A 12,447-nucleotide genomic window follows, 5' to 3' on the forward strand; every position below is an offset into this window, starting at 1 on the left:
CACATACACAGTTTTACCACTGAACTGCTCTTAGTGTTAATTTCCCCCCTATCATTCAGTTGGAGTAAGGCTTCCTATAGCTGCAATCCATTACTTCATGCCCAGCGCTTCAGAATGATAAAAGCCTGGTTATGATCTTCTTCTGTGTGATATCAGTTCAGGTATCTTTCGTTTTCTCTTGTGAAGGCTAAACATTTCAAATTTCTTCGCTACGTCTTCACAGAACTTAACTTCTAGTCTCTGATCATCCTTGGCGCCCTCCTCTTATTCCAGTCTCTGAATGGCACCCAGAATTAGACACCATACTTGAGCTGAGCTCTAATCAGTGCAAAATAAAATGGAACAATTTCTTCCTATGATTTAGAAACTACACTCCTGTTGAAGTAGACTCCTTATATTGTCCTCTGAGTTTGGAAATCAGGAAAAGAAAGCTCACCGGTGTTCTAAAATAACTTTATACAGCAGTTTTAGATGTTAAGCATTCCATCTACAGACAAATCTTTACAACAACAGAACTGAAACTGGGAACACTTGGTTATTCCAGGTTTTGGGTAAAACAAAATCTGTACAAGTCTGGTATGTATCAGTTCTTCCTAGCACCTTCCTTTCTCTCCCTTCCCTCAGCCACCTCTGCGGCCACCAATGTCCCAGTGTGCCATAATTCTTCTGCCTCTCAAATCTTCCCAGCATCTTCCCTCCCTCCTGCTTATAAAATTAACTTGTCCAATGTTTCTTCATCTTTCTATAATCGCTGTTTGAAACAGAATATTGGTGCAAGAGTTAGGAGCTGGGTGCACTAATTAAGTCCTTTTAAAATATTTGTTCTTATATGTGCTTGTGTGTCACAGAGCTCTGTAATTTTTCAATCAGCATAAATATTTGAACTAATTATTTCCCATTTTAAAAACAGGTATTTCCCTATCTATTGACTACTAGTACATCCATTTGTTATATGCATTTATACCTCTGGAAAAGTTAACTCATTTCAGCATCTGTCTGTACACATGAATTCATATATGTGTCTGTGTGTGTGAGTGAGTGAGAGAGAACAAGAGCCAGTGTGGTTACTGATTAAACTGCTGGACTTGGAGCTGGAAAACCCAGATTCTAGTCCTCCCTTAAACATGGAAGCTGGCTGTGTAATCTTGGGCCAGATATTCTCTTTCAGCCCTAGACTGGGAAGTTTAAAAACACTGATATCTGACAAGCACTGGACCAGTGTGGTAAATTACTGCAGTTGTGTTGCCCATGATCATACCACCTTGTTCTTGATGTTATAATCTTAAAGAGATTTTTTAATAAAATGATGTACCATTGGTCTATGTCACCAAGAAATTGTCTAGAATGTGTAACAGCACTTCAAATTTATGTTGGAAATGTGAACTACAAGAAGGGACATTTGGTGGACATGTAAAAAAGCTAGAAAATTCTGGATTCAAATATGCACACTGATTCAGGGGATTTTAAAGATTCATATGCAATTGAGACCACAGGTTTTTCTTTAGGGATTGATGGATAAACAGTTGGAAAAAAGTCATGGAACTCTGTTTTTGTATATGATAACTGCAGTGAGATTATTGTAGGCCCAAAGATGGAAAGATTTGGCATTACTCACAATGGAGGAATGGTTGGTGAAGATGATGGAACTTGCTGAGGTGGCTAAATTGACTTCTTTGATCAGAGAAAAGACAATATTTATGTTTATTGCTGACTGGAAACCCCTTATGGACTTTTTGCATGAAACAGAAGAAAATGAGCTTACAATTTATGGTTTTGATCATTAGACAGGATAGATTATAGAGAAGAGAATTATGTTGTAACCATAGAGTAAGTGGTAAATTTATAATCGTACTTATAATTGCTGTAAAGAAGATCAGAAGCTTCTTTGTATCTTTTTCCTTTCTTTTCTATTTTTCTTTTACTTTTTTCCTTTCTTCCATTTGTAGCTTTCTCTTTGATTTCTTTTTTTTACTTTATATTAGTTTGTATTAGTTTTTATCTTCCTAAAAATCTTTAATAAAATTATATATATATAAAAAGGATCATACCAACCTTGTTCTTCATATTTTTTCATTGCCCTGCTCTCCACCTCCAGGAGCCAGGACATGAATGACTTCTTTGTGACAGCCTGGAAAACTTAGAAAATGGGCAGGTGAGTTAATTGCTCTGGAGAGCAAATGACTTGATTAATTTGTTATCTGAAGCTGAAGAATGCTTTCAAAGGAGGTAATACATATAATGCAGGTGTACTGGATCCACTCTTCCAGAGCACTTGACTCACTTTTTAGAAGTGTTATCTTTTTAAAAAAATATCTCCAATACTGTCTGGTCTGCATCAACATATTCACTAACTTTGATCCAGCTACCACCACTATAAAAAAGGAAACTTTTAGGAAAACTGAACCACTGAGCATGGACATAATTCTTAGGTGAGTCTCACTGCTTTCAGGCAGTAATGTCTTTGTCCTTGAGGCCACAACTTAGTTAAAATACCAAAAGATATTGGGAAGGGGGTTTTCAGATATAAGATAGAGGTTGAAAGACACATGAGACCTATATGTATAACAGGCCATTAATTTTTGTAGAAAGGACTATCATTTCAAGACTGAAAAAATTTCCACAACTACTATATGGCAGCAAAATGTTTGAATTTTCTGTATTTCTATGCTATCATTGAGTGGTTGTCTGGATTTCTGAAGTCCAGTTATGGTAACCCTAGGACTACAGTATCAGTAAATCTAGGCCCCATCAGACAGTGACTTGTGCATAATAAAGGAATTATTTTAAACTCTATTGGCTACATATCTAAGTTTAAAAAAAGTTAAAGCTAAAGTGTCCTTCAAACTGAACTACTAGTGAGTTCATCAAGATCTTTAAGTAGCAGTTTTGTTGGCAATATGGTTTTCCGCTGCCTTCTGGAATGTATATTTGGCTTCCCAAGGTAGCCTACAGCTCTTGTATTCCCTGATGCTCTCCCACTGAAGGACTAACCAGGGCACCATGCTTAGCTTCTGAGCCCAGACAAGATCAGCCATGTGTTGGCTAGTGCTGCAACCTGTAATATGAGTTAGGAATGTTATTATTTAGAGTAAGTCCAGAATTTACCATCCGATAAAATGCAATTTGTTACTGTATTTCAGATTACTGGGAACTGAAGAAAGGCATTTTTTATGAGCCAAATATCACCATCTGAAAAAAATTAATACTTAACAATATCCCTAGCCACTTTCACAAAACAGACTATGGCACTGTCATCTTCCTGGAAGAACTAGGCTCCAGAGAGAGAGAGAGCAGACATTAGGAAAGCAAACCTGACCCATCAATATTAGTGCCAGGAGACTCTGCAGAGAAAGCTTCATGTCTCTACTTTCCCCACATTTTCATAAGCAAATATCCAAGGCAGGAGGCTGAGGAAAAAGACTGGTAATGTGAAACAAAAAACAGAGGAAGTCCCTCCTGATCTTGCGTTCTTTTTCCTTCTCTTCTTCCCACTCCTCTCCCACTTGCAGAAGCACCTGTGTATGGATATGCATAGCTGCTGCTAGGCAACAAACCAATGCACTTTTACTGCTTTCAGACTATCCAAAATCAGAAGATTATAGATAGGCTCCACATGTTGACAGCTTCAGCTCCCCTTCGCAGAAGCAGAGATTTCAGAATACAAGAATAGAAAATTTAGGGAAAAAAGGAGTATGAAAGAATTGAAAAATGTGGTGGGGACTAAAAGGGTAGAGTCACAGGCATAGAAATTCAGTGTTACTAAAGGTGTGACTCAGTAAGATGCAATGCAAACTTATCCCAACCGAATTTGCTTTACTGGATATTCACAGGACAGTTGCAGGCTTATTAACATATACACTGCATTATGGTCCAACATTATATTGTTGAACCTTTGGGCTCGTATGTTCTTCCTCTACTTCCTTTGTATAATATAGCTATCAGAAAGCATGTAATCTGAATTTCCTGCAGTAACTTGTTATGTCTGAACTCAGGCACTGTATTCATAGTTTTAATTATGGCTGATGGCACTCTTCTCAAATCTGTGTTGGAGATCAGAGTATAACCAGATGGACTCTAGATGGCCTACAGAATTTACAATATAGAACATCATACAAATCAATATAATGATAATAATTTGAAACAGTAAACCCATTCGGATCATTTTCACTTGATCAGTACATTAAAGTGATTACTATTACTTTTAATATTTATGCTAACATGTTGCCACTGGTTTTAATTAATTCCTCCAGAAAAGCCATGTTTTCATCTACTTCTGGAAGGCCATGAGGGTGTGGGCCACCCCTACCCAAGAGGAGAAGCTATTCCAAAGAGGGGAGCTGCTGCAGACTATTCCCATAATGGTCCCCCTCATGCCATATCTCCTGGTAGGTATGGACCCTTAACAGGAGCTCCCTAGTTGTTCAGGTGGGGCAGGCAGAAACTCTTGGAGAAAGGTAGTCCCTATGATAATTAGGCCCTAAGTGACCTGCACCTTGAATTGCACTTGGAAAATTACTGGTAACCACTGCAGCTCCTGCAGATGAGGTGTAACATGCTGCTATGTTCTGGAGTATCTGAAATTTCCAAGCAGTCTTCAAGGGCAGCCTACGTAGAACAAGTTACAATAATTTAATATAGAAATGACAAGGGCATGAATGACATTAAATGCAATCTGTTCCTGTTGTAAGACTAAAACTGGCACACCAGCCAAAGCTGTGTAAAAGCTTTCCTGGTCACAGCTGCCACCTGCTCTTTGAGCAGGAGCTATGAGTCCAGGAGGACTCTCAGATTGTGAGCCTGCTCTTTCTGAGGAAGCACAACCCTATCCAGAGCTAAAGATGATGTAGTACTGGAATCAGTCAGCCTTGTAATCAACAGACACTTTGTCTCATTTGAGTTGAGTCTGAGCCTGTTTTTCTCCAGACCTTGATAGCCTCCAGACATTGGTTCATGACTTCCAGCACATCTCCCAACAGTCCCAGATGGAGATATATAAATGAGATACTGTGTATTGTATAATGATGGTACCTCACCCCAAACCAACAGAAGACTCCTCTCAGTGGTTTCGTGTAGATATTGAATAGGATAGGGGAAAGGCCTGAATCTTGAGGCAATCCATAACAAGGTACTTGTAGGCTCAACCTCCCTCCCTCACAACCACCATCTGGACCTGCCCACTCAGGTAGGAGCAGAACCACCATAGTACTGTGTCTCCAACTCCCAACCCTTGCAAGCAGTCCAGAAGGATATGCGGTGAACAGTATCAAAAACTGCTGAAAAATTTAGGACTTCAAGGATGGCTACCTCCATCAAGGTCCCACCACAAGTCATCCGTGGTAATCCATACTTCATATTATTTTCTTTGCTAATTTGTGTATATCATAACATACCAGATTATTTATTTATTTATTTATTTTTACGATTTATAAGGCTGCCCAACTCAAACAATGTGACTCTGGGCTGCGCACAGCATAAAAAAACAAACTACTATTACTATACAAAATCTACCCCAAAGGTTTATAGCACAGAAAAACAACACACACAGACACACGCAAATACAATTTGAAGTTATAATCACTGTATCAAAACATATTAGAACATTCTTTCAATATATTCACAAATCTTCACAAACTTAACTCAAAATTAGGAAGCAGCGAGCACCACCTAAGTACAGAAGAAATAATAATCTGATAAAGTAAACACACAGCAGCAAATAAAGAAATGTTAACTCCACTGCTGATGTCAGAACTACTGCAGTGAAAACTGTTTAGGTTAAAACAGAAATTCTATTATGTATTAACATGAATGTTTTCTTAGTAACACAATCTGAATCTATATCAATAATTTTTGACGATTTAGGAGAGCTTTGTTTTCAAATAATTATTCCTACAGCCCAATCCTTAGCATATTTACTTTAAATTAAATTTAACTGATTTAAATGAGATATAATTTCAATTAGGGTTGAAATCCTATTTGTATTTACTTGGCAGTAAACTTATTTAAGTTAGTAGGGGCAAAATCCAAATGCATGCAGAGGGTTCTGATAAACAAAGACACAGATTTTCTCTTCTCCCCCTGGACATGCATTCAGACAGCACAATTATGTAACAGATGGAAATAGAGGATGTATATATTCCTTCCTGGTACACAAATTCAAATCTGATTCTCCATAGTTTACACATATTTGTGCATATACAACTATCCTCCTTGTTTAAGCATTTCACCTAAAATACAAAAAGGCTATGCCTATGCACAATACCAGTGCTGAATAGTGATTAAGGTGCAGTAATGGAACAAGTTTCAACCTGCATATGACTATGGTGTAACTGGATTGGCTTTGAGGTAATCACTATCTCTCAGCCCAGTCTACCTTATGAGGCTGTTGTTGTAAGGATAAAATGAAGGGACCCCATCATGTAAGCTGCTTGATCCCAGAGAGAAGACAGGATATAAATGTAATACCACCACCACCACCACCACTTTATTAGTCCTGAAGACCTATAATGAGGGGAACAGATTCAAAGTGGAAGAAAATTCACCATAGTGAGGACACTACCTCTTTAAATCTAAGCTGAGGATGTTGTTCAGAAACAGAATAGATGTATTTAACCCGTTTAAACTACAATTGGCTACCTTCTAGGTTATCATCACACAACAGTTATTCAGTATTAAAAGCAGTTAAGATATTCTGGAATTCCTTCTAAAAAAATATAAGCCCATGTTTGTATCGAATATATATTGGCTGGGAACCTCAGTTGAGCTGAGGGGCTTATAATACAACTTTTTCCCCTTTTAATCAGGGTATCCATAGTATGGGTCAAAAAATTTCAAGATGGCAGGTACAACTGTGCAATTGAAGCCCCAACCCTTTTTTACATGCATGCAACGGGCATAACACACAAGAAAAAGGGATGGGGTTTTAATCATGCAGTCATGCCTGCCATCTTGACCTTTTTGAGCAACTACCTGTGGATGCCTCTGCTTTTAATAGCAGGCTACCATATTATTATGCTTGTTAGAAATGCTGTGCCATGTTGCTGTTTGAGGAGGACTTCTATGTTTCTTGAATTCAGAAGAGGCCTACTAAATTTGCATACTTGATTTTTCGAAGTTAAAAAACCCAACAAGTTCACTTTATAGCAACATTCCCATATTAGGTCTAAACCAAATCTTTCATTTTCTGATGCAGTAGTATTTGAATGCTCAATATGTTGACATATGGACATTTCCAATCTGCTAATTTACAAGAATGACATGGTCAAGTCCACATATCATTTCACCAAACTTAAATAAATAAAAGGACAAGAGAAGAATGTCCTTAGACCAAATGGATGCAACAAAAAGCCAAAAAAATTAGTATCTGCTAGCATTTACGTTTGCAAGATAGAGTTGTGCATAGCGTGGAAGACAATCCTATACTATTGGTATCACAGAACTATGTCACACTGAATTTGGTGGTGCCTTTTCCCAAGTAAGTTGGTACAGCACTGAAGCCTTAAAAGTTATGCAGTTAAGTATTAGCTCTCTTAAACAGAAGTTCATTATTCTAAATAAATTATTTCAAGTAACAGGCAATCAAGCTGTACAGTTGACACTTTTCTGAATAGTTGCATTTAATGAAAATATAAAATGACAACTAAACTGTATTTCTTCTAAAAATATACTGGATCTGGAAATATACTAGTTCTACCATATCACAAACTTAAAACAGAGATAATCCTTTGCCTGATTCTTCTCTTCCAGAAGTAATAAAAATATTCTCCACTTCTTAACAAAACTAGTAGTGAACCTCACACTATTCCAAAAAGAAAAACAGGAAAAAGAGCAAAAAAATTCAAGTTTCATAGTTAGTAAAAACACAATGACATAGTTACTTACACAGAAGAAAATAAACAATCACACAAAAATCTCCATTATTAGACATGAATTCCCATAATTCATTTTGAGCAATAGTAGTAGTAATTCTGCATGTAATTTTTCTTCAAACTATTCTTGGAAGATATTAATAAGTGCAACGAAGAAAAGAATATTTCACTGCTATTTGCAAGCTGTGAGCACAATCAGAACAATCTTAAACTTCTGTCAATCATTCAATAATTTCATTGGCTGCAGGACATCAATGAGGAAATAGGAAGTAGCTGTTTCTTTCTATTCCCTCTCGTTATGCAAAATGAAAAAGAAACAATCATATCTATTGTATTATAGAATACACCAGAAGGGGGAACAGGGCATAGGAACCAGCAGATCTTCATTCTTATGCCCACCACACTATAGTGCCTTTTCCTATTCTCCAAAACAGCCAATCTTCGAAGAGAGATTGCCTACTATAAGTCCATGATTTACCTCTGATTTCTGAGAGTAAAATCCAAGATATACTCTGAACTCTTTACACTGTTCTTTTTTCATCAATTTCTCTTGATCCATGCATTATCTATAATTATTAGCAGACTTCTCCCCAATGGCCCAGAGACAGATAGATGTAGGTGGCTTAAAAAGAGAGGAGTGGGCTGAAAATTTTTAACCTTAAGATGCATGCGTATCAGGCTGTCTCTGTGTGTGTGTGTGTGTGTGTGTGTATGGAGCAAGTGTGTGTATGTGAATCCATATATTTATATCAGAAATAAGCCCCATTGATTTGAATTTAAACGTAGTTCCAGGTAAGTAGCCTCAATATTTTAAATAAAAAGTTGATTCTCCAAAACTGCCTCATCTTAGTACTACCTAAATTTGACCCCATGAAAAAGCAATCAACAAGATTGACAGCCAATTTCAAAATGTGACATATTATGTTATATATTGGGATGGATTCAATCTTATATTAGAGACAAAAATACAAAAGGTGGTGGTATTCCACTATCAATTATGAAATCATAATCAGAGCAAGAAACCCCTGCCCTAATAAAATTATTACAAGCTGTACAATGGTTTGCAGAATGGCTAGCACAAACTAAATCAAAACATTGGATCAAAGTTTCCATAAGGATGAAAATGGAGTTTCTACAAGTAGTATAAGCTTTCTGATAATAAAACAGCACCACTGATTTTCACCAATATTCTGCACTAAGTTAAAACCAGTCCCAAACTTTACATACAATAAAACTGAAAACTGATATAGTTCTGCATACTTGTTACTTATGTTATACTCCTTTTAAATAGTTTTAGGAATATAAAATGCAGCATTATATCAGAATACCATTTTTTTCCCTTATACAATGCCAAATAATTAAATTATAATTTTATGACAAAGTCCAGGCCTTGAAATGGTAAATAAGCCATCCCACTCTTTTTGAGAATTGGAAAGAAGAAAAAAAAATCTTACCTGGGTGTAGTCAAAGTCAGAAAGTGGAGCTATGCTTTTGATGTAATCCGCTCGAAATTGGTTTTCTTGGTTAGCTAATGGAACTGGAGGTATTAAAGTGCTCATTGCTGAAACTATAGTCTAGAAAAAAAAATCACACCAGAACAGGACATATTAAATTAAATACTGCTAGAAGATGATTTGGCCTTATCTGGCAAAAAATATTTTTTTGTTTTTTAATCCAATTGCTAAATGTAAAAAAAAAAAAAAAAGGAAATGTATTCTTACCACAATTGCATCTTTTACATTTTTCCGAATATCCAGGATTTTTTGTTTCTTTTCTCTGTACACAACAACAAAAATCAATTAGTTTACTCCAGTTATTTCTGCAAAGTTCACTGAGTAATCATTTGCCATGATTTTCATACTTAAATTAAAAAAAAAAACTTTTTTCCCTAATCATTATGCTCATTGCCTGATGTAAAATTTGACATGTGTGGTTAGCTAAAATAAATTATTAATGTCACGTGATATATGTCAAATAATTAAATATGAAAGGATTTTTGTGGGGCAGAAATACTTCATCTGATTGCTTATACTATGATTTCAGTTCCAGAGATTCAACCATATCTAAATATATTTAATTATCATACTGATTATTAAATTCTAAAAAAACCCTGAGATAAATAATATATTACTAACTCATGTAATAATATCATGTTTATTTTAAAATGAGAATTATTGCATTTTGTCGATAATAGATGCATGTACGATATATCTTTAATCATGCATAGTCAATATTTAGTATTTGTTGTAAGTAGTCGCCATGTTGTTGCTACACAAGGGCCTATTAAGCACTGCAGTAACAACAGTGTAAAATACAGTAGAAGGACCAGATTTTGAGCGTGTGTGTGTGGGGGTGTTGGAGAATACAAATTCATGATTCTTGAGATATATATGCGTCATTGTAAAGTCCATGCTTACAGAGTAATGGAAACACCAACAAAATGCATACAAATATCAGTCCTTCACTTTGGGATAATGAGTTCTAACTGGCCTATTTGGACTCTTTCTAAATCCCCCCCCATACATATTAATAATTCTTACTCTGAATTAAATCCATTTACATGCAAGATCCTCATCTGCTTGACAATAGTGCTTTTTCCTGATTCACCAGCCCCTGGAAAAGAAGAGAAAAATGCATGATGTATATACATTGGGGAGAGGAGAAAATGGGGAACACAGGTTGAAAGCATCTCTCTTCTACCAAAATATTCCTACATACACTTTGGTCAATCGGTGCATCTTAAACCCACACTGGTTAATAAAACAGGACTGCATTATTTCCACCTCATTTTCTCTTGCACATAAATAGCAGTTTGTCTATTATCTGCCTGTCACGAAAAACTAACCGCACTCCTGCACCCTGTTCTTCCTTCCTCCCCCCACAGAAACCATTCTTCTTACCCAGCAGAAGCAAACGGTGTGTGGCTTTATAAGCCAGTCGCTCTTTCTGCAACTGCTTCTCTATTTTTTTGTTGGCTTCTCGCTGCGCTTTCTCATCAATACGCTGATCTTCTGTTTTGCTGTTGCCCAAACACCCCATTGCTCTCCCTCAGGGTGGAGGTCAGGCTGCACTACTGATATATAATTCTATTCAAACAAATATCTTTATCAGAAAATATTTATATCCCTGTGATGGTATCTCTCCTTTTTCTTCCCACCAGTTGTTCAAATAAAATGGTTTCTGGCCGTTTTCTGATCACAGTTGGTTTCTTTTTCCTCCCCCAAAGAGATATAAAGAACTTCCGGAAGAGGTAAGTGTTTTTTAACAGAACGAAAATCTGTACAAAATGCCTAACACACAGTGAAAAGAGAGAAGGTTCCTCCTGGAAATCAGCCTAATGCTGTCTTCCTCTCACCAGCACGCGCATGCACACACACACAAACACGCGCACACACATAAAGATGCGCGCACGCGCATACACACACACACACACACACTTTCTTACGATCCCTATATTTCTCTGTAAAGGTCTATTTTTGTCTTTCTAGCTCAGCACTGCCTCTTTCTGTGAGACCAGGAAATAGTGGAAATACAATACTGCAAAATGAAGACAGAAAGGGAAGGAGGAGGGAAGAGAGCTGGGTTACATGGTCTGTTCTAACTCCTGACGATTTCTGGTTGGTTTTTATAACAATCCTTAAAAGGGATAATGGGAATTAGAATAACAACTGAGTGTAGCTGAACTACTGTTCTAAAAATCCATTCTGGAATGTATTGAATCATGCATAGCATGGTTATTTCAAAAATGTGCTTCCGGCATGTGGTTCTAGTTAGATTCACTGTCTCCAAATATTAATGTCCATTGTGCAAAAGCTGACCCCAACTATAAACACATTAGATTTACAATATTTAGATGATGGCTTTGCAGAAACAGTGAGAAATAGGAGAAATAGGAAAGCTTTGAAATAGGAGCTTTCTGTGTCTTCTCATGTTTTAGGGGATGAATGGTGTTGAAAGCTGGTAAGTGGACTACACCAGATTTCTAAACACCCAAGTTAAACAGATTACTGACAAATGTAAATGTGTTGCAGTGGATGTAAATTCTCAAATGTTGTTGTTTATTCGTTTAGTCGCTTCCGACTCTTCGTGACTTCATGGACCAGCCCACGCCAGAGCTTCCTGTCGGTCGTCAACACCCCCAGCTCCCCCAGGGACGCGTCCGTCACCTCTAGAATATCATCCATCCATCTTGCCCTTGGTCGGCCCCTCTTCCTTTTGCCTTCCACTCTCCCTAGCATCAGCATCTTCTCCAGGGTGTCCTGTCTTCTCATGATGTGGCCAAAGTATTTCAGTTTTGCCTTTAATATCATTCCCTCAAGTGAGCAGTCTGGCTTGATTTCCTGGAGGATGGACTGGTTGGATCTTCTTGCAGTCCAAGGCACTCTCAGAATTTTCCTCCAACACCACAGTTCAAAAGCATCGATCTTCCTTCGCTCAGCCTTCCTTATGGTCCAGCTCTCACAGCCATATGTTACTACAGGGAACACCATTGCTTTAACTATGCGGGCCTTTGTTGTCAGTGTGATGTCTCTGCTCTTAACTATTGTATCGAGATTTGTCATTGCTCTTCTTCCAAGGATTA

General features: G+C 37.2%; 1 protein-coding gene across 2 annotated transcripts in view; it reads right to left on the reverse strand.

The window, feature by feature from the left end:
• The window catches only part of GNAL (G protein subunit alpha L), a 142,381-nt gene that overhangs the window by 67,018 nt on the left and 62,916 nt on the right, over positions 1-12,447 (reverse strand). The window contains exons 1-4 of one of the 2 annotated variants that reach the window (XM_063299092.1): positions 10,766-11,251; positions 10,406-10,478; positions 9,587-9,641; positions 9,320-9,439 (exon numbers count right to left, since the gene is read on the reverse strand). In XM_063299092.1, the coding sequence (XP_063155162.1) occupies positions 9,320-9,439; positions 9,587-9,641; positions 10,406-10,478; positions 10,766-10,904 (387 nt within the window). In that variant the 5' untranslated portion in view covers positions 10,905-11,251. Of the gene's footprint in view, positions 1-9,319; positions 9,440-9,586; positions 9,642-10,405; positions 10,479-10,765; positions 11,252-12,447 lie in introns of those variants that run through there. The other variant, XM_063299091.1, reaches the window with a different exon arrangement.

This window comes from Candoia aspera, chromosome 3, assembly GCF_035149785.1.
Source record: "Candoia aspera isolate rCanAsp1 chromosome 3, rCanAsp1.hap2, whole genome shotgun sequence".
Lineage (NCBI taxonomy): Eukaryota > Metazoa > Chordata > Lepidosauria > Squamata > Boidae > Candoia > Candoia aspera.